Raw genomic sequence first — 23,581 nt, forward strand, 5'->3', positions numbered from 1 at the left:
TGTTGGGTAGTCTCCTTTATTATAATATACTGCCCTTCTTTATCTCTTTTTACAGTCTTTAAGATCTCGTTTGTCTGATGGAAGTATTGCTACTCTGGCTTTTATTTTTTGAAATATTCATTTGCATGTTAAATGTTCCTCCAACCCCTCACTTTCAATCTTCAGGTGATGTTAAGCCTAAAATGAGTCTCTTGTAGTCAGTCTACAGTTGGGTCTTTTTTTTTTTTTTTTTTTTTACAATTTAGTTCATTTACATTCAGAGTAATTATTGATAGATATGTACTTAGTGCTATTTTTTTTGCTTGTTTTTTTTTTTTCACTGATTCCTGAGATTCTCTCTGTTTGTTGCTAGTCTTTGACAGTTTTAGAATTTTTTTCCCACTGAAAAGAGTCTCATTTAATATTTATTGTGGGACTGGTTTAGTGGTCATGAACTCCTCTAGGTTTTTTGTTTGTTTGTTTTGTTTTTTTGTCCTGGAAACTTTTCATTTCTCCTTCTATTCTGAATGGAGGCTTTGCTGGATAGAGTATTCTTGGCTACATATTTTTCTCATTCAGCACGTTGAATATACCATGCCACTCTTCTCTGACCTGCTAAATTTCTGTGGAGAAATCGGTTGCTAACCAGTTTCCTCTTCCGTTAGAGGTTAGGGATTTCTTTTCCCTTGGTGCTTTCAAGATTCTTTCTTTATTTTTGTGTTTTGCAAATTGTATTACAATATGCCTTAGTGTTTCCCTGCTTTTGCTGATTTAGATGGGAGTTCTCTGTGTCTCCTGGATTTGGGTGTCTGCATCTTTTCCCATATTAGGGGAGTTTTCAGCTATAATTTGCTCAGATAAACCTCTGCCTCTTTTTCTATCTCTTTTTTCTGGGACTCCTACATTATGCACATTATTACACTTTATGGAGTGACATAGTCAAAGTTTTTCACCTGAGATTGGGAAGGAGACAAGAGGGGTGACAATTGCACTTCAGCTCAAAATTGCATGTGGGGTTCTGAGCATACAGGAAAGCCAAAATAAAAGCCACATTGTGTAAGGAGAACAGGTCCCTGGGAGGCAGAAGGTCGGGACTTGGACTGGAAACTTGCAAAGCAAGCCAAACCTAGTGGAGAGTTTAGAAAATGTTGCATGTGTACAACACACAGTGGACCCTGAAGCTAACCTGAAGGAAAACAATCAGCCGTTTATAGAGAAGCTACAGAATGTTGACGCGGTTCCCTTATCTCGCTTTGGCATTAATTCAAAATATTCACTAGAAGGACCACTTCCCGGAGAACTAAAACAATTCCCGTTCTAAGCGCTTACTTCTGTAGGACTTCGTCTACCACTTGAAACGGAAATAAAAGTCAAAGAACGTGTTCGTGGAGCGAAGCCGCTGCCCTTCAGCGTCTGTCACTGCTCCAGGCCAGGAGCCAGGGGAGGCTCCCAGGGCCACAGGGTTGCCCGGCTGCTCCCTGGAGAGAGGCCCAGGCCCTGGGGTCCCCGGCACTCGGAGAGTCTGCAGAGGCTGAGGACCCCAGGGGACCCCAGCACCCGACATCCATCTGCAGGCTGGTCACCATCCCGGTGGGAGGGGATCGGGGAAGAGGAAGCTGTGGCAGGCCTGCCAGAGGCGTGCTGGGCTTGATCCCACAACTCTGAGACCATGACCTCTGCTCAAACCGAGAGTGAGTAGCTTAATGGACTGAGGTGCCCAATAGCTCAGTTTTATAATAGGAAACAGCTGCTATATTTCTAAATTCACCGACATTGCACAGGATACTGACAAGGTGGTCGAAGGCCATCAACTTGCCATGTCCTAGGGTAAGGAGTGATGCTCAGGCTGGGTACACCATAAAAGCCCAGGAGAATTAGTGGTCATCCAAAACAAAATGGATGGGTAAGTCATTTTATACAACTTTAACTATCTGTAGTTTCTCTAGCAAAGGACAAAACGACAAATTTTGCACCAAAATGAAGTTAAAATATTCTGAGTATTTATTTGCACAGTAACAGTGATATTGTGAATAGCCTACTTAATGTTCTTATATTCATGCCCAATGTTGGAAACACAGGTAAGCTCAGTAAGTTTTGGAGGGGGATGACTTTCCACTTAGAATAATAAGTTTCTATAAATTCCCGTAGAGTTTTATTTAAATTTAATTTTAATTTGCCAGTTTTTCTGTTGGCATGACATATTTCTGACTCTTAAACAGGCAATAAATCCCTTGAGAGCAGATGTTGATCTCAGAAGCTAAGTTGAGGAGTTGTTTCTTCACAGGGAGGGGAACTTTGCATCATAACTCCTTGCTGGCAGAAACCGGAGGAGCCCGTCTAGGAGGCAGACCAGCTGGAGGCCTCAGATACGACTACTCCTTTTTTATCTTCTTCCCAGTTTTTGCGACCTTCCGACAACAAAACAGACAACATTGTGTGGTGACAAATATAGCAGTTGCCACACAGGCCAGCAGAAACCCAATCACATCCAAGGAGTGGTACTGGAACCAGGTGAGGTCATGGGAGGCTGGCCGCAGGTGCTTGGCTCCTTGGTGGCGCATGACATACTCGATCCAAAAGACTGCCCGGTCCAAGGGCTTTATAGGCTGATCGTGGTGAATTCCTGATAACTTCACAGCATTCTCTTTGTACCTAAGGGAGAGACGTAAAGATGCCGACATTGAAAGGAAGTTAATTTGCCAAACCAAAGAATTCCCATGAGAGGTCTTTGAAAAGTGCCATACAAATGATTCAAAACAGGTGCCATAGAGTTACAGAAGTCGTGTGTTTTTTATTTGGGTCCTCATAGGATTTTTTGCTTTTAAATTGGAATTTTCTGAGTGCCAAATGTTTTGAAAAGTAGAAATGGAAGTTAGGGTAGTTTGATCTTTTGTAACAGAGAAAAGGATAGGAGCCCTTGTATCAGCTATAAAAGAGATGGTGGAAACGCACTTGGAGAATGATCCTCCTGAAGCAGGAGAGGGAACTGCGTCATGGTGAGTAAAATGCCGTCTCACCGGGGCTCGTCCTTCCATTCTTCTATCCTCTACTCTTTATTTTCCATCATGTAGCCATTCTGATTTTTGAAAACAGACATCAGATTGTGACACTTCCCTACTAAAAATTTCCAACTGGCTTCTCACTACCTACAGTAAAATTCAAGTATGGATGTTGGACTCTAGGATCTTGCAAATACAGACACCCGGCAACTTCGTTTCCTGTCCCTTTGTCCCACGTACACTCTGCCGCAGGCTCGCTTGCAGGTCACTGAAGTTGCCAGACGTATCCCACCTCAGCCAGCACCTTTGCACTTTCCGGTTCCTCGGTCCCTGCTGGACACTTCCCTGCCACACCCCAAGGCTGCTTCTACCTCTGGATGGATGACCCAGCTTTGTGTCCCGTCTCAGAGAGACTTTTCTGGGCCACACTATCCTAGCACCTTCACACATTTGTTCTGTTTGTGTCTGTGTGTATGTGTTTTGCTATTTGCAACCCAGAACTTGAAAACATGATTTATTTTCCAAAATGACCTTTAGGCGTATTACATAAGAAATATGCACATAGTCTTCACGGAATACCCATACATTCAAAATCAGCTAGAATATTATTGTGAAGTGGATGTAATAATGTACCTACTACTAAGATGTTGGTATGGGGTGTCACAAGCTACCCAGAAGCACCCCGTCTGCCCTGATCCTTTCAGTCATCATACATTAGTTTTTATTATTTATGTGTTAGAATATGAAGTGAGCACTCATTTCCTTTTGTCTTTTGTGTAAGAGTTGTTGGTTACTTCTCGCACTGTATGGTATTCCATTGTTTGGCAATACCGCAGGTTATTTCATCATTTAACGGTCAATAGCCAGTTGTGTTACTAATCGTTTGGCCATTACTACCAATGCTGCCATAAAAATCTTGTATCTTTTGGTTTACATGTTTGTACATGTGTTTGTATATATGTAGAAGTGGAATTGCGGAGAAGAGGTGTATTTATGAGTAGGATTTCTTTATTGGCTGAGTTATGTAGAAGTATATTGCTGAATTTCCAAAATGTAGAGAGGTTTCAGTTGTCTTTCTTTTTGATGATTCTAAGTGAATCCCAGTAGAGCTGAACAGTGTGCTCTTGATGATTTATATTTTTCAAAATTCCTTTTGGTTTATGGCCCACGTACGGTTAATTCCAGTATCTATTCCATTCTTGAAAAATGGGTATTCTCTGTTGATATATACATATATATATATTCAATGGGTTGCATTTTTAAATTGTGTCCTTCAAGACACTTAGGTATTTCTCCCTTCCATTATCTTGTTATCGTTTTTCCCTTGTTTTGATCTTATTTTTCTATGTTTCTGAGAAAGATGTCTAAAAATTCAATATTATGACTGTAAATTTGAATGTTTGTTCTTTGGCCCCCTTCTACTGCATTTTGATGTTTTTTTGTAGTAGGCGCCACTAATTGGTAATTTGTACTGTTTTGAAAGATCAATCTATTCATCATTATGAAATACTTCTCTTTATTTTTGTTGGTGATTCTGGACTAGTGTGTCTGATATTAGCATGGGTCCAACATCTTTCTGCGGTTACTGCTAGAATAGATCATTTCCTACCTTCTCGTACTTACAATCTTTTGCGCATTTCTATTTGAAGATGTCTTATAACTGGCATATAGTTTAAAAAATGTGTTCTGACAATCTTTGTCTTTAAATTATTTAGTCTGTTTAGATTTAATGTCTTGGCATATTTATATTTTCATCTACTGTCTTAGTCTGTTTTGTTTTCTATTTGGCCAACCTGCCTTATATTTCTTTACCTTTCTCTCTTGTTTTAAGGTATTTTTATTATGCAATTACTCTACCATTTTCTCCCCATAATACATTTTTCAGTATTTCTGATATGTGAATGACAATAAGTACATGAAAAGATGTTTAGTAACTTTGGCTGTAAGAGAAATGAAAATGAAGACCACAAGGAGAGACCCACTAGGATGGCTGTAATAAAAAAGATGATAGCAAGTGTTGAAAGTGATGTGGAGAACTTGAATCTCCCATACTTAGCTGGTGGAAATGTAAAATAGTGCAACTTATTTGGACATCAATTTGGCAGCTCCTCATAGAGATAATCTGTGGCTTAGAAGTCTACCCAAAATTCTACTCCTAGATGTCTACCCAAAAGAAGTGAAAAATTTTGTTCACACAATAAATGTGTAGCAATATTTATAATACCTAAATGTGGAAATAACCCAAATGTTCACGAACTGATACATGGATAGATTGTAGCATATCCATACCATAGGATATTTATCATTCAGCAATACAAAACTACCACACGAATGAAACTCAAAAACATGCCAAATGAAAGAAGCCACATGCAAAGCCCATAAGTGGTATGATTCCACTTGTATGAAACACCCAGAATACAGCAATTTGTAGAGACAGAAGTAGATTAATGTTTACTTGAGGCAAGAGAAATGGGCAAAGACTTCTAAGTCAGTCGTATGTGATTTCTTCTTGGGCTAATGAAAATGTCCCAAACTTAGATTATGGTGATGGTTTCATAATTCCATAATACACTACACATATTTGAGTTTTATACTTTTAGTTTTATGGTACACAAATTACATATTATAAAATATATTAACAATGAGGACCAAAATCAATGTTTAAGGAAAAAGAGATTTATAGCTTTGGAAATTTTGGTACTGAATTGAGTCACTTTACATGACTTCAAGTTCTTCATTCTTTCATTCTATGGTTTCTATCATAGGAACTTTGAAATGTTCTTACAGTTACTCTATAATAGTTTGCATTTGTGTATGTAGAAAATTGTTGCAGTAATTGGTTGCCCATTAAGTCAAAGGGATTTAAATGCAACTGTGAAATAAATGTCTGGTTGAAAATAAAAGTAGATTTAAGATCCGTTCTATCACTTGGCTTCTTTCCAAATTAGCTTCTTAAGAACGGGAGGAAACTCACAGCCACCGTTGACTGAAGAATCTATCGATAAATTCCATCTATTGAAAAAAAAGTAATACTCACGAAGGGTCATTAATGACCGTCCTCAATGCATCGAGCAAGTCTGCACTAGACATTGTGCTCAAGTCCAGTCTGATAGCTGCTCCCTTAGCTTTCATGTGAACAATGTTATCAGCTTGATCGGCAAACAAGGGAATGCCCACCATGGGGATCCCGTGGTAGATCGCCTCATAGATGCCGTTGGTTCCACCATGGGTTATAAAGGCTTTGGTTTTCGGATGACCTAGGATTGGATGAATCTCAGCACATTATTAACTGTAAGTCTTAGAAATCAAATGAGAATTGGGCAACATAAGACATATGTTATTATATAAACATGAAACAGCATTCAAATGTCTTTTGGCTCTCAGCGCAAGAAGCACATAAATGTGCTGGAGAGGTAAATGAAGATTGGTGTGGTGCTTGTAACTTGAAAAATGAATACAAGATTGCTGGACAGACAAATTGAACGATAACATTCTGGTTATCACCAAAAAAAGGGAAAGGGTGCAAAAAAAAGAAAGGCAGGTGGCATGTTAGAACATATTCTCTTAAAGGCACAGTAAAGTCACTGAGTTTCACATGTAGGGTGTCAAGGCAGCAGGAAGTGTGATGCTGGTGGCTCAAATCAGGGGAAGGAAAGATAGCACTTTATCATGAAATGTGTTGTGACTTCATGGAAAAGATTATGGTATTTTTCTAGAGAAAATGTAGGGTCACTGGTAATAAAAGAGAGGCTATTATTTTTCATTGGCACTGAATACCCATGCAGAAGGAGAAAGGATAGGAATAAGGTGGGAAAATTCGGAGACAGAGCGATGTTCTAGGTAGTTAGTAACAAATTATGTGGGAGCAGTAATTACAGCTGAAATACAGGTACTTTGATTCTGGCCCTAAGGAATGGGACTGTGTATAACAACATGCCAACTGTTGTAGCTTATCTTTTTCCCTCTAGGTCTGCAAAACAAATATAAGAAAGTTAAGTTTTAGTTTTGAGTTTTTGAGTAGTAAATGCTCAGTCAGATTGCTTTTTGGTGAACTGTTATCATTTTGTTTAGAGTTCCTTTCAGTTCAATATTTTCCAGATTCTTACCAAGAAGGTCATTCTGGGGAAGCCACTTATACAGCCGAGTATTTGGCCCTAAGGTGTCTGGTTTCTTGCCATCAAATCTCCATAGAACCTTAGAAAGAAAAATACCTTATCTCATGAGTTGAACTTTGAAGTTATAGCTTGTGAACATTTTAAAGAAATTAAGAGATGATCTAGTTAGACTCCTTTCATTGACTGATAAATAACAAGGACAAAAGATATTAAAAATGAGACTACTAAGACACTAATATAGTAAGAATACCCCCATTTTGTTACTTATTTTTATATTCAAGTAAATATGAATGTAATCATAATATTTCACTCATGAGTATTAGACAGATGAGATTATCAAGGACAAAAGAAGCATTTAAGAAATTTTTAGGCAGTTACTATAATTCTAGTGCAAACGAGTAGGAAATTACTAAGATCCACACCTTTGTCTGTTATCATTGCTTTCATCTTCCAATGTAATACCAACCTATTTACATCTTTTTAAGTGATACAGAAGGACGTTCCCTTATATCCACTTGTTCATAGCCACTTGTTCCATAAGTCCTTTTATTTGAGTTTTACATGTTTTGATACCCAAAAAAGCTAAATGTGTAATCTGCTGCTTTGGAAACAAGTAATTCTGCTTATAGTAATTCATTAATATCAATAATTTCTCCTTAGTACGTTTAACTTCTTTCACATTACTAATGATTAGGCACTACTTCCAAGAAAAAGGTAATTTTTTTACATGAATGCAGAATATTATTAGTATTTCTTGGTTTGGCAGTTCTTTACATGTGGGAAGAAAAGCCTATTGGCACTTCAGAAATAACAGTGTACGTGTCAAAAAAACTCCAAAGTGTAGTGGTGCTAAGTTTTATTGAACTGGTTTTTGACATTTCAGTGATGCACTACAAAGCACTGACAGCATTGATTGATATGAAATCTATGCCCAAGCAATTTCCATTGCCAGTACTAAATAGATTCTGATTTTAGAATTTCCCAGCAATCCTCATAACTGGATTATAGTTTACACTGGGTAGCATATATTTGCTATATGCATGTTAAAGTAACTTGCGATGGTAAGCAAAAATTAGCATAAGGAGAAACTATTACAGTGACCGAAAAGTAGTTCACAAATACCCAAATATGCCAGGTGCATTCTATGTATTGGAAAAGAATTTACTACTGTAGTTTATGTAGAAAGAGGCATATGAAACTTTCCCATGCTAGGCTTTCTTTCCGGTTGACTCCTTAATATGTTTCTTTTTCCTTCCTTAATCGGGAGCAGTTATTATTCTGATAAGTTAGAGTCCTTTGGAACCAGATATTAATAAGCACTTGGTCACCTTGAGGAGTGGACCCATCTTCTCCCTTTTCATTGATCTTACTCTTTCACTCGTAATAGGGCCCATTCCATCAGTCATGTCAATTTTTCTCTTTCTCTAAGTCATCTTGGCTGGAGGAAAGCCTAGACATAGTTTGGTGATTGTTTTTCTGAACAGCACACTGAGGAGGCTTATCTCAAAATTTAGGGGAAGGAAGAGAAACCTGGATTATCTGGTAAGGGTAAACTGCAGGGTGCTTTTCAGACTTTTATCAGTTCCTCTTTAACATAACTGTTGAAATTTAACTCCTTTCTGAGAACAGCTATGAGGTAGGCAGTGCCCTTGGAAATCTTGAAAGGAATGCAGATCTTGTAAGGAAAAGGAAAGAATGACAGACAGAATTTGGTCATTGCTATACCTGCCCAGGACACATTACAATACCAAGCTTTACTCTGCACGTCCTAAATATATTTCTTTCCAATCTCAATGTTAATGCCAAAGTTATTGTCAAAACAGCTTCTGTAGTACTTTAGCATCTGCCATTTATATTTTCCTCATGTTTGAGGTAAATTGGAGCTATCATAATGATGTTCATGTCATGAAGGAAAGGGTAATCCGGCCCTTTACAGAGTTTAACAGCCTCATTAAGTAGTTGTATACAATTAAGATACTCTATCTAACCTTTTGTGGAATCTGGGCAAGGGCTGATGCGATCACATTGGCTCTTTCCTCTGGCATGTTATTGACCATTGACCCTAGAGAAAACACCACAATACCGTTTTCTCCAGAGCTCTGGACAAACTCTTCCATTTCCTGTGAAGAAAAAGTTAACTCCATCAAAAAGGAGAAACAGCATAGCAAACACCACTGAATGAATTTCTATGAGGTTGCGTGGGAGGCTCAGTCGTTTCAGCATCCGACTCTTGATTTGGGCTCAGGTTATGATTGCGGGATTGTGAGATTGAGCCCTGGGTCTAGCTCTGTGCCCAGTGGGGACTTTCCTGGGTGTTCTCTCTCTCCTTCTGCTCCCCACCCCATGTGCAGTCTCTCTCTCTCTCTCATATAAATTAATAAGTATATCTTTAAAAAAATTTTTTATTGGAGTCAATTTGCCAACATATACCATAACACCCAGTGCTCTTTCCGCCAATGCCCCACTCAGTGCCCATCACCCAGTCACCCCAACACCCCACCCACCTCCCTTTCCACTACCCCTTGTTCTCTCCCAGTTAGATGTCTTTCACGTTTTGTCACCCTCACTGATATTTCCACTCATTTTCTCTCCTTTCCCTTTATTCCCTTTCACTAATTTTTATATTTCTCAAATGAATGAGACCATATAATCTTTGTCCTTCTCTGATTGACGTATTTCACTCAGCATAATACCCTCCAGTTCCATCCACGTTGAAGCAAATGGTGGGTATTTGTCGTTCTAATGGTTGAGGAATATTCCATTGTATACATAAACCACAGCTTCTTTATCCATTCATCTTTCGATGGACACCGAGGATCCTTCCACAGTTTAGCTATTGTGGACATTGCTGCTAGAAACATCGGGGTGCAGGTGTCCCGGCGTTTCATTGCATCTGTATCTTTGGGGTAAATCCCCAGCAGTGCTGGGTTATAGGGTAGATTTATTTTTAACTCTGAGGAACCTCGACATTGTTTTCCAGAGTGGCTGCACCAGTTCACATTCCTACCAACAGTGCAAGAGGGTTCCCCTTTCTCCACATCCTCTCCAACATTTGTTGTTTCCTGCCTTGTTAATTTTCCCCATTCTCACTGGTGTGAGGTGGTATCTTATTGTGGTTTTGATTTGTATTTCCCTGATGGCAAGTGATGCGGAGTATTTTTCTCATGTGCGTGTTGGCCATGTCTATGTCTTCCTCTGTGAGATTTCTCTTCATGTCTTTTGCCCATTTCATGATTGGATTGTTTGTTTCTTTGCTGTTGAGTTTAATAAGTTCTTTGTAGATCTTGGAAACTAGCCCTTTATCTGATACGTCATTTGCAAATAGCCTCTCCCATTCTGTAGGTTGTCTTTTAGTTTTGTTGACTGTGTCTATTACTGTGCAGAAGCTTCTTATCTTGATGAAGTCCCAATAGTTCATATTTTTGCTTTTGCTTCTCTTGCCTTCATGAATGTATCTTGCAAGACGTTGCTGTGGCCAAGTTCAAAAAGGATGTTGCCTGTGTTCTCCTCTAGGATTTTGATGGAATCTTGTCTCACATTTAGATCTTTCATCCATTTTGAGTTTATCTTTGTGTCTGGTGCAAGAGAGTGGTCTAGTTTCATTCTCCTGCATGTGGATGTCCAATTGTCCCAGCACCATCTATTGAAGAGACTGTCTTTCTTCCAGTGGATAGTCTTTCCTCCTTTATCGAATATTAGTTGACCATAAAGTTCAGGGTCCACTTCTGGGTTCTCTGTTCTGTTCCATTGATCTCTGTGTCTGTTTTTGTGCCAGTACCACACTGTCTTGATGACCACAGCTTTGTAGTACAACCTGAAATCTGGCATTGTGATGCCCCCAGCTATGGTTTTCTTTTTTAATATTCCCCTGGCTATTCGGGGTCTTTGCTGATTCCACACAAATCTTAAGATGATTTGTTCCAACTCTCTGAAGAAAGCCCATGGTATTTTGATAGGGATTGCATTAAACGTGTAAATTACCCTGGGTAATATTGACATTTTCACAATATTAATTCTGCCAATCCATGAGCATGGAATATTTTTCCATCTCTTTGTGTCTTCCTCAATTTCTTTCAGAAGTGTTCTGTAGTTTTTAGGGTATCAATCCTTTACCTCTTTGGTTAGGTTTATTCCTAAGTATCTTATGTTTTTAGGTGCAATTGTAAATGACATTGACTCCTTAATTTCTCTTTCTCCAGTCTCCTTGTTGTGTATAGAAATGACACTGATTTCTGGGCATTGATTTTGTATCCTGCCACACTGCCGAATTGCTGTATGAGTTCTAGCAATCTTGGGGTGGAGTCTTGGGTTTTCTGCGTACAGTATCATGTCATCTGTGAAGAGGGAGAGTTTGACTTCTTCTTTGCCAATGTGAATGCTTTTTATTTCTTTTTGTTGTCTGATTGCTGAGGCTAGGACTTCCAGTGCTATGTTGAATAACAGTGGTGAGAGTGGACATCCCTGTCGTGTTCCTGATCTTAGGGGAAAGGCTCCCAGTGTTTCCCCATTGAGAATGATATTTGCTGTGGGCTTTTTAGATGGCTTTTAAGATGCGGAGGAATGTTCCCTCTATCCCTACACTCTGAAGACTTTTGATCAGGAATGGATGCTGTATTTTGTCAAATGCTTTCTCTGCATCTTTTGAGAGGATCATATGGTTCTTGTTTTTTCCCTGGTTGAAATGATCAATCACATTGATTGCTTTATGAGTGTTGATCCAGCCTTGCATCCCAGGGATAAATCCCACTTGGTCATGGTGAATAATATTCCTAATGTACTGTTGGATCCTATTGGCTTGTTGAGAGTTTTTGCATCCGTGTTCACCAGGAATATTGGTCTATAATTTTTCTTTTTGGTAGGGTCTTTGTCTGGTTTTGGAATTAAGATGATGACGGCCTCATAGAATGAGTTTGGAAGTACTCCATCTCTTTCTACCTTTCCAAACAGCTTTAGGAGAATAGGTATGGTTTCTTCTTTAAACGTTTAATGGAATTCCCCTGGGAAGCCATCTGGCCTTGGACTTTTATGTCTTGGGAGGCTTTTGATGACTGCTTCAATTTCCTCCCTGGTTATTGGCCTGTTTAGGTTTTCTATTTCTTCCTGTTCCAGTTTTGGTAGTTTGTGGTTTTCCAGAAATGTGTCCATTTCTTCTAGATTGCCTAATTTATTGGCATAAAGCTGTTCATAATAAGTTTTTTAAATCGTTTGTATTTCCTTGGTAGTGGTGGTGTCTCTCCTTTCTCATTCATGATTTTATTAATTTGAGTCTTCTCTCTCTTCTTTTTAATAAGGCTGGCTAATGATTTATCTATCTCATTAATTCTTTCAAAGAACCAACTCCTGGTTTGGTTAATCCACAGTTCTGGTCTCGATTTTGTTGAGTTCTGCTCGAATCTTTATTAACTCTCTTCTTCTGCTGGGTGTAGGATCTATTTGCTGTTCCTTCTCCCAGCTCCTTTAGGTGCAAGGATAGCTTTTGTATTTGAGTTCATTCCAGTTTTTGGATGGATGCTTGTATTGCGATGTATTTCCCCCTGAGGACTGCTTTTGCTGTATTCCAAAGATTTTGTATGGTTGTATCTTCATTCTCATTAGTTTCCATGAATCTTTTTAATTTTTCTCTAATTTCCTGGTTGACCTTTTCATCTTTTAGCAGGATGGTCCTTAACCTCCACGTGTTTGAAATCCTTCCAAACTTCTTGTGATCAGTTTAAGTTTCCAAGTGGTCTGAGAATATGCAGGGGATAATCCCAATCTTTTGGTATCAGTTAAGACCTGATTTGTGACCCAGTATGTGGTCTATTCTGGAGAAAGTTCCATGTGCACCTGAGAAGAATGTGTATTCAGTTGAGTTTGGATGTAAAGTTCTGTAGATATCTGTGAAATCCATCTGGTCCAGTGTATCATTTAAAGCTCTTGTTTCTTTGGGGATGTTTGCTTAGAAGATCTCTCAATTGTAGAAAGCGCTGTGTTCACGTCTCCAGGTATAAGTGTATTATTATCTAACTATGTCTTAACTTTGGTTATTAATTGATTGATATACTTGGCAGCTCCCGCATTCATGGCATAAATATTCATGATTGTTAGGTCCTCTTCTTGGATAGATCCTTTAAGTATGATATAGTGTCCCTCTTCATCTCTTACTATAGTCTTTGGGATAAACTTTAATTTATCTGATATGAGGATGGCTACCCCTGCTTTCTTTGGGGGACCATTTGAATGGTAAATGGTTCTCCAACCTTTTATTTTCAGACTGTAGGTGTCCTTCTGTCTAAAATGAGTCTCTTTTAGACAGCAAATAGATGGGTCTTGCTTTTTTATTCAGTCTGAAACCCTGTGCCCCATTCATGTTCAGAGTTACTATTGAAAGATATGAACCTAGTGTCATCATGATACCTATTCAGTCCCTGTTTTTGTGCATTGTTTCCTGGGGCTTCCTTTTTCTTTTACAGAGTCCCCCTTAATATTTCTTGCAGAGCTCTTTTGGTGGTCCCATATTCTTTCAGTTTCTGCCTATCTTGGAAGCTCTTTATCTCTCCTTCTATTCTGAATGAGAGCCTTGCTGGATAAAGTATTCTTGGTTGCATGTTCTTCTCATTTAGGACCCTGGATATATCCTGCCAGCCCTTTCTGGCCTGCCAGGTTGCTGTGGTTAACCTAATATTTCTCCCCATAAACATTAGGGATCTCTTGTCTCTTGCTTCTTTAAGGATCTTCTCTTTATGTTTGGAATGGCAAGTTTCATTATTAAATGTTGGGGGTTGAGAGGTTTTTATTGATTTTAGGGGGGGGAATCTCTCAATCTCCTGGATCTGAATGCCTGTTTCCCTTCCCAAGTTAGGGAAGTTTTCAGCTATGATTTGTTGAAATACACTTTCTGTCCCTCTGGCCCTTTAGGCGCCCTCTGGAATCCCAATTAAATGTAGATTTTTCTTTCTGAGGCTGTCATTTATTTCCCTTAGCCTATCCTCATGATATTTTAATTGTTTTTCTCTTTTTTCCTCAGCTTCCTTCCTTGCCATCAAGTTGTCCTCTGTGTCACTTATTCTTTCTTCCACCTCATTAACCCTCATCATTAGGACCTCCAGTTTGGATTGCATCTCATTTAGTTGATTTTTAATGTCAGCCTGATTAGATCTAAATTCTGCAGTCATGAAGTCTCTTGAATCCTTTTGATTTCTTCCAGAGCCACTAGTAGCTTTATAATTGTGCTTCTGAATTGGGTGACATAGAATTATAAACCAAATTCCGAAACACTGTGGCAGAGTATTGTTTCTGTTTCTTTCTTTTGTGGTGAGTTCTTCCTTCTAATCATTTTGCTCAGTGCAGAGTGGCTAAAACAAGTTGTACTGGAAAAAGAAGAAAAAGAGAAAAATGGGGGGGGGGACAAACAAGAAACAAAAAACAAGGAGTAGTATCCTCTGATTCTATATACTGTAAGTTGCAGATTCCCCTGGAACTTTCCAGCACTGCTTGGTCGAGAACATGGTCTTCCCCTGTCCTTCCAGCTGGTCTTCTTGGGGACGGGCCTGCTGTGCTGATTCTCAGGTGTGTGCACCTGCGGGAGCTGCCCCACCCCCTGACAGGTGCACGGCTCAGTGGGAGCTGTTTATCCTGTGAGGCCCCTGCTCCCTGTCAGCCCTGCTGCGTCCCAGGTACAAGTTGACACCAGGAGAAACAACAACAGTGGCAGCATCCAGCTCTCCAGCTCTGGAGTAACTATTGCAGTAACTACCGCAGCTCCTAGTACGCAGGGACCTGGATGCTCCGGGGGGCAGGGGACGCCAATCTGTACAGCTCGGGGCCACCCGGGGGCAGGAGCGTCCTGGCTGTCCTGTGCCCTCCCGGCCTCTGCCTGTCCCGGGGGGAGTGCAGGATCCTGGGCTGTGCCCCCTGGACGTCCTGGGCTGCAGGGCCTGCACCGCAGGAATCAAGCTCCTGTGGCCCGCGCAGCCCCCTCTGCATGGAACCACCGCCTGAGCTGCTTCTGGGCCCCCGCTGGGCGCACTCCAGCCCTTTAGGGAGCTCGGCCGCGGGGTGTTGCATGCTCTCCCCGGGGTGCAGGTGCTGTTAGTGCCCCTGGGAGCCTTCCCGAGCTCCCTGCCAGCGCAGTTCCCTCAGGGAAGGTTGGTGCAGCTCCTGCTTCTCTGGGCCCGGGCTCTCTTGTCCTGGGAGCTCTCGCCAGGGCCTCAGCCCGGCTCCTCGCGGGGCCCCTCCCCCTTGGATGCTTTATATTTCTTTATTTTTTTTCCATCTTCCTACCTTGATAGAAGCACAAACTCTTCTCAATGTAGCATTCCAGCTATTCTCTCTTTAAATCTCAGGCCGAATTTGTAGGTTTTCAGGATGATTTGAAAGTTACCTAGGTAAGTCGGTGGGGACAGGTGACCTGGGGACCCTACTCTTCCACCTTCTTGCCCTGCCTCCAATAAATAAATCTTTAAAAATTTTTGTACAAACAGCTAAAGATAGATACAAGATATTATCAAGAATTATTAGAGTATTATCAAGAATTATTATCAAGAATTATTAGAGTAATGCCTGTATTTATCCTTATTGTGATAAACTACACATAAAAATTATCATTTTAAGTATACCTGAGTATGCAGTCCAATAGTGTGTATATTTTATACTGTTGGTCAACTAATCACCAGAACTTTTTCATCTTGCTAAACTGGATCTCAATACCCATTATATAACAATTACCCATTCCCTCCTTGAACATCTGTATTATTTTTTATATTTATTTTTTTAAGATTTTATTTTTTTATTCATGGCAGACACAGAGAGAGAGAGAGAGGCAGAGACACAGGCAGAGGGAGAAGCAGGCTCCATGCAGGGAGCCCAATGGGACTCAATCCCGGGACTCCAGGATCACTGGGCCAAAGGTAGGTGCTAAACCGCTAAGCCACCTAGGAATCCCCCCTCCTTGACCATCATTAGCAAACATCATTATACTTTCTATTTCTGTGAATTTGAGTGATATGGATACCTTATATCAGGGGAATCATACAGTATTTGTCTTTTTATGATTGCCCACTTTCACTTTGCATAATATCCCGAAGATTTGCCACCTTGGAGTACGTGTTAGAATTTTCTTCTACTTTAGGCCAAATATTCCGTTGTGTGTAAATACATTTTGTTTATGGATTTATCTGTTGGTGGACACTTGTGTTAGACTGAATAGAACTTTTGCTAGTTTTACGTCAGGATTTAGACCTTGAGAGAGTTACCATATACCCCCAAATATTTTGCAATCAAAATCGATATTAGGTTAACCATTGAATAAGATCTTAGTTTCAGAGTAATTAGACCCTTTTCTGAGTTTAACAGACTCATTAGCTAGTTATATATGAGTAAGGTTATTTACCTAAACTTTTGTGGAATCGGGCAAGGGCTGATGTAATCACAGGGGCTCTTTCCTGATAGACATACAGCATGATGAAGAGACCATCAAGGAATTCAGTAAGGGATGCTTGCTTATCAATTATGTCTTGAAGGGTCAATATCAACTTAAAATTTATTACATCATTGCTTTTTTCAAAGATTATTACCTTATATGCTAAGAGTTTACTATTGCAATTTTATACTACAGATTTTTTCAGATATAAGTGGTAGAAATTATTTGGTCTTTATTAAATATACAGAATTTATGGTCCTCATTATATACACAGTGTAGCTTTCTCTGTGCTCAGGTTTACTGAGACTTTGTCTGGCCTTGGTGTGTGGCGGAAAACATATGTTCTCATAGATTAATTAAACCTGTTAATGCTCTAAGTCGTCAAACTTTCGGATCTCAAATGAGGAATTGTGTAAAAGTTGGAATGATAGCAAGGAAACATTAGATTTGCCTGCAGATATTGTTGGGGCACATGAATATTGTTGAGGAATGACCTTTTTAAGCTACAATACTGATGAAATGGCCCAGAGGAAACAAAGCAAAAGAAACAGGAATCAGTTACCTTAGGCAGGGGTTTGGCAGGTTTGCAGTGTAGGCCTCCAACAAAGTCAAAATGTGGTAGGAGTGGGCGAGGAAATTCCAAATCCCAGTAGGTTCGAATGAGCCATATATCAGCTTTCCTCATTAACTCATATAGTGTAGTAGGTCTTCCTGAAGGGGGAAAAAACAAACAGATCACATCAATAAGAAAAAGGATAAAAGGTATATGATCATTTCCACATATGCAGAAAAGGCATTTGACAATGTATAAGGAGATAAAAACCCTCAGCAACATTGGTTTCGAGGGAACATACCTCAAAAATAAAGGCTTAAATGGAAAACCCACAGTGAACATCATACTCAATGGGAAACAACTGAGAGCTTCTCCTCTAAGGTCAGGCACAAGACAAGGATGTCCACCCTTACCACTTTTATTCAACATAGGACTAGAAGTCCTGGCTACAGCAATGAGACAATGAAAAGAAATAAAACCATCCAAATTGGTCAGGAAGAAATAAAACTGTCACTATTTGCAGATGGCATGATACTCTGTATAGAAAACCCTGAGGACTTAAGCAGAAAAGTCCTAGAACTGATAAACTAATTCAGTAAAGTCACAGGATACAAATCAGTGTACAGAAATCTGTTATATTTCTATGTACTAATAATGCAGCAGAAGAGAGACATTAAGAAAACAATCCTGTTTGCCATTGCACCAAAAATAATAAAACTTAACCAAAGAGGTGAAAGACCTGTACTCTGAAAACTATAAAATACTGATGAAAGAAATTGAGGATTAAAAGCATTCCATGTACAAAACTTGGAAGAATAGTATTGAACTGTTTATATTGCCCAAGGCAATCTTTAGATTTAATGCGATCCCTATCAAAATACCAACAGCATTTTTCACAGAACTGGAACAAACAATCCAAAGACTTGTTGGAACTACAAAAGTTCCCAAATAACCAATGCAACCTTGAAAAAGAAAAAAAAAAAAAAAAAAAAAAAAAAAAACTGGAGGTATAACAATTCAAGACTTCAAGTTATACTAAAGCTATAGTGATCAAAACAGTATGGTCGTGGCACAAAAATAGACACATAGATCAATGGAAGAGCATAGAAAACCCAGAAATGAACACACAATTATATGGGCAATTAATCTTTGACAAAGCAGGAAAGAATATCCAATGGGAAAATGACAGTTTCTTGTTGTCGGGAAAATTGGACAGCAACATGCAAAAGAATGAAACTGGACCACTATTTTTCTTCTTTTTAAATATTCTGTATTTTATTTTATTTTATTTTATTTTTTTATTCATGAGAGAGAGAGACACAGAGAGAGGCAGAGACACAGGCAGAGGGAGAAGCAGTCTCCACCCAGGGAGTCTGAGTTGGGAGGGTCTCCAGAGTCATGCCCTGGGGTGAAGGCAGCGCTAAACCGCTAAGCCACCTGGGCTGCCTTGACCACTTTCTTAGAGTATACACAAAAATAAATTCAAGGTAGAATGAAAGACCTAAGCGTGAGACAGGAAACCATCAAAATCCTGGGAAGAAAACACGCAGTGATCTCTTTGACCTCGGCAAGAGCAGTTTCTTACTAGACATGTTGATGGTAGCAAAGGAAACAAAAACAAAAATGAACTATTGGGACTTCATCAAGATAGAAATCTTCTGTACATCCAAGGAAATAACCAACAAAACTAAAAGGCAACCTACAGAATGGGAGAAGGTATTTGCAAATGACATTTTCAGTAAAGAGATGGTATCCAACATTTATAAAGAACTTCTCAAACTCAACACCCACACCCAGGAAACAAATAACGCAGTTAAGAAATGGGCAGAAGACATGAATATGCATTTTTAAAAAATATTTTATTAATCTAATCATAAGAGACACTGAGAGAAAGAGAGAGAGAGAGAGAGAGAGAGAGAGAGAGAGAGAGGCAGAGTCACAGGCAGAGGGAGAAGCAAGCTCCATGAAGGGAACCTGATGTGGGACTCGATCCCTGATCTCCTGGATCAGGCCTGGGCTGAAGGTGGTGCTAAAGCACTGAGCCACCCAGGCTGCCCCGAATAGTTATTTTTCCAAGGAAGACATCCAGATGGCTAACAGACACTTGCAAAGATGTTCATCATCATTCATCATCAGGGAAATGCAAATCAAAACCACAATGAGGTATCACCTCACATCTTGCAAAATGGCTCAAATTAAAGCCACGAAAACAAGTGTGGAGGTTTCTCAAAAAGTTAAAGGTGAACTACCTTATGATCTAGGAATTACACTACAAGGTATTTACCCAAAGATTATAAAAATACTCATTCAAAAGGGCATATGCTCCTGGTCGTTTACAGCAGCATTGTCTACAATAGCCAAATTATGGAAACAGCCCAAGTGTCCATCAGCTGAAGAATGGCTAAAGAAGAAATGATATATTTAGACAATGAATATTACTAATCCATAAAAAGAATGAAATCTTGGGGTGTCTGGATGGCTCAGTTGGTTAGGCATCCAACTCTTGGTCTTGGCTCTGGTCATGAACTTGTGGTCCTGGGATCCTGCCCTGAGTGGAGCTCTGCAATCAGTATGGAGTCTGCTTCATTTTCTCTCTCCCTCTCAAATAAATTAAAAAAAAATCTTAGAAAAAAAAAAAAAAAGGATGAAGTCTTCAGGTTTGCAGTGACGCAGATGGAGCTAGAGAATACTATAATGTTAATCAAAATAAGTCAGAGAAAATCGAGTACCATATGATTTCACTCGTATGTGGAATTTAATGAACCAACCAAACAAGCAAAATACAAAAAGAGTGAGAGAAACCAAGAAATAGACCCTAAATGTAGGGAATAGACTGATGGTTATCAGAGGGGAGGTGAATGTGGGGGATGGGTAACACTGGTGATGGGGATTAAGAAGTGAACTCATTGTGATGAGCACTGAGTGATGTATGGAAGTGTTGAATCACTATATTGTACACCTGAATGTATTATAACACTCTGTTAACTATCCTGGAATTAAAAAGTAAAACTTGGTAGAAAAATAAGAGTAAATAAAAAAGTAAAAAAATCTCATAACAAGCAACAGGTAGAAAAAATGAGAGTAATGGAATATTAATATACTATGGAACCTTCTGAAAAGAGTTTTGACTAGTTAGCAAAAAGGCTTAAAAGTATTTGTAGTTTGCTAGCAGAACACATATATGATACAAACATGTATTGATGCAAATATATACATTTGCATATATATATGTTGATCATATGTATATATGAAAGACAAAGTGTAAGAGACTCAATTCTCACATCACAGTAATACGTTCACAACCAATTTGTTAACCTAAGCCACTATGAAAATTAACCATGCATTTATTTATTCTTGAATTCTGCAAAAGCAACAGATGCAAATGTAAACAATTGAGCCCCCCCCCATCAATTAACCAATGGAAACACCTTTTCCGCGTGTACTCAGTGTAATTTCTACAATTTAGCAAGTTATTCCCTTGATCTGAGATTTTCCAAGAAAACTGTGAGTTTTTGGGGGTATGGTTTGTATTTACTATTGTAATTAGTTAATATTAAGGGCTTAATAATATCTATGCATTAACAATATTTGCAAGTAACAGCTGGAATATTTTCCACAAGTATGGAAATAAATACGTGCACTCTTAATCGTGGCACATTTTGTCTTTAGGGCAGTAACAGTTTTTTTTTTTTTTTAATGTGAACTTGATAACGTGTGTGTGCTCCCCTCATTAATATTTAGACCTTTAAAACAGGATTTATAAGCCCTGGTGAAAGAATATGTAATCATTAGAAACTTCATACTATAGATTCCTGAGTCTAACATAGCCATTGTATCTCATAGCCTTCTAATTGGCTGGGGTGAAGGAATTATGAAGGAGGTATTCACAGTCATAAAACATTATTAAACCTAAGCCACTGTCAAATTAAACATGCATTTGTTTATTCTGAAATGCTGCGAAAGTGACAGATGCAAATGTAAACAATTATTTGAGCTCCCCTGTCAATTAACTAACGGAAACACTTTTCCCTAGAGTTCTCAGTGTAATTTCTACAATTTAGCAAGTTATTCCCTTGATCCTCAATTTTTCAAGAAAACTCTGAGGTTTTCTTGGAAATTATGAAAAAATCTTTCAGGTAATATGTAATCACTTTAATTCTCTTTTTTAAAAAAGATTTGATTTATTTATTTATTCATGAGAGACAGAGAGCGAGGCAGAGTCACAGGCTTAGGGTGAAGCAGGCTCCATGCAGGGAGCCTGATGTGGGACTCTGTCCCGGGACCCCGGGATCACACCCTGAGCCAAAGGCAGACGCTTAACCGCTGAGCCACCAGGCATCCCAACACTTTAATTCTTAACTAAGGAAACTGAAGAAACAAGTGGGAATAATATCCTCAATACTATAGACAGTTGTACTAGAAATATATGACTCCTCAGTTGACATGTCTGCTTTCATCAAGATAGTGAAATTTCTAATGCCGTTTTTTTTAAGATGGAAAAAGTAGAATAAAATGGATATATAGAAAATAAGTATAGTAGAGAAGAATTTAAAGCAGCGAAACTACTCTAATAGTGGTAGATGCATATCATTATAAATTTTTAAAACTCATAAAATGTACCAAGCTGAGAGTAAACGCTTACGTAAACTATGAACTTTGGATGATAATAATGTGTCAGTGTAGGTTCATGAGTTGCAACAAATGTACCACTTTGATGGGGGATGTTGATAATGGAGAAACTTACGCCTGTGGAGGGGGTGCGGGTTATATAGGAAATCGTGATTCAAAATGCTGTGACTTAAAATTCTTCTAAAAAGTAACGCAAGCATAAGTAATATTTTCACCCTGTATTTGATAAACAACAAGGAAGGATAAAATACCGAGAAAAAAATTAAAAAGCAACCCAAAGAAACCCCTTTTTAAAGCTATTACAAACAGGGATCCCTGGGTGGCGCAGCGGTTTGGCGCCTGCCTTTGGCCCAGGGCGTGATTCTGGAGACCCGGGATCGAATCCCACGTCGGGCTCCTGGTGCATGGAGCCTGCTTCTCCCTCTGCCTGTGTCTCTGCCTCTTTCTCTCTGTGACTACCATAAATAAATAAAAAATATTAAAAAAAAAAAGCTATTACAAACAAACACATGGAATGGATATGTCATTGGTTCAAGAATTCCTCAGTGCTCTAATGTCAGTTATTGACTCCCTAGAGTGTGATGTACCCATAATGGACAGTGGGATTCTAACTGGCCCTGTCATATAAGTCTTTGCATGTGTTTGTGAGATTGAGAGATCATTTTATACTTTCATGTCATCATTTTACTTCTAAAAGACAAATTTCCTCCCTCTTAGTACTTCTACAAACTCTCCTCCCCAGCACTAGGAGAGTTAGGACTTCATGTTACTAATGAAAAGCATGACTTACCTAGTACTTCGCTGTAAAACTGATCCCAACTCTTCTCATTTATTGTTTGGAACCAAAAGTCAAAATAAAGCACATACAGCATATTTTTTACTCTCTCCATGAATGTCATTTGATCAGTTAATTCTGACAGAATAACAGGTACGTAGGATGGAGGGAGAGGAAGTCCTCCACGGTGTTTCTCAAATGCGTAGCCTGGAGAGAAACGGAGACTGTACACTAAAGGTATTTTAAGGAGCTCAGCCAGCAGCTCACCGCAGGGTCCGACAGCATCTGCAAGAATGACATCGAACTTTGATTCTTGTAGTTTTGTCATGAGTTTCTTGTTCAAAACTACATCTTTACAGAGCTTCTCAACACACTCATAATATTCCCAAAGAATTTCTTGCATTACTGAAAAATACGCCCAAAATGAATCTTTTGGCATATCATATGTCCACATCTTGAGCATTTTAGTGAACAAAGCCTCAAAATCACCTCTAGATAAATGTGCAGAGTAAATCTCAAATTTAATAGCAGATAATTTGTTCGGATCAACAAGAATGGAAGCTGACGATGTCAGAACAGTCACTTCATGACCCCTCTGGACAAGTTCATCCAGGATTGTCTTTACATTGATCCAGTGGCTGTATTCCGTGGGCCACACCAGCACCTTCCCGCAACTCCCAGAGCTAAAGTAACAGCTCAGCTGTAGCAGCAGAAGCACTGAAATCCATTTCATAGACATCCTGGGGGATGCGCTGCTTCTTCTGAAATCCCTGCCTTCTTCTGCCATTGCTTGCACTTATATCCGAGGAGCATCAATCAGGAAGTTAAACTATAACTCCTACCTTTCAAAGTAAATACATTATATGAACTGTCCGAGCATTTGGATGGCAAGTGGAAAAAGCCAAAGTAGACGACTTTGTTTGTATGCAAATGTGTGTAATGTCTGTTTGATGATTTTAGTCCTATCATCTAGCTAAGAGTCAAGGTGCAAGTCATGTGTCTTACGTAATATATTTTGGAAGAGTGTCGAGGACGGTGCTGCGAGGTGACTGCAGTCCTCTTGACACAAGAATGAAAGTTATTATACAGGAAAATTATCTTTCTGGTTATGATGACCTGAGAGATGTTTTT

The 23,581-nt window shown here is 39.2% G+C and overlaps 1 protein-coding gene across 1 annotated transcript; it reads right to left on the reverse strand.

Moving 5' to 3' along the window:
• Nucleotides 1-1,957: 1,957 nt before the first annotated feature.
• LOC119874463 (UDP-glucuronosyltransferase 2B31-like) lies at nt 1,958-23,337 on the reverse strand. Its single transcript, XM_038556226.1, has 6 exons — nt 22,466-23,337; nt 17,056-17,204; nt 9,082-9,213; nt 7,085-7,172; nt 6,016-6,235; nt 1,958-2,631 (listed from the first exon to the last, which is right to left on the reverse strand). The coding sequence occupies exons 1-6, from the start codon at nt 23,235-23,237 to the stop codon at nt 2,352-2,354; spliced, it is 1,641 nt and encodes a 546-aa protein (XP_038412154.1). The 5' UTR covers nt 23,238-23,337; the 3' UTR covers nt 1,958-2,351.
• Between the last annotated feature and the right edge of the window lie 244 nt (nt 23,338-23,581).

Source organism: Canis lupus, chromosome 13 (assembly GCF_011100685.1).
Source record: "Canis lupus familiaris isolate Mischka breed German Shepherd chromosome 13, alternate assembly UU_Cfam_GSD_1.0, whole genome shotgun sequence".
In the NCBI taxonomy this organism is placed as follows: domain Eukaryota; kingdom Metazoa; phylum Chordata; class Mammalia; order Carnivora; family Canidae; genus Canis; species Canis lupus.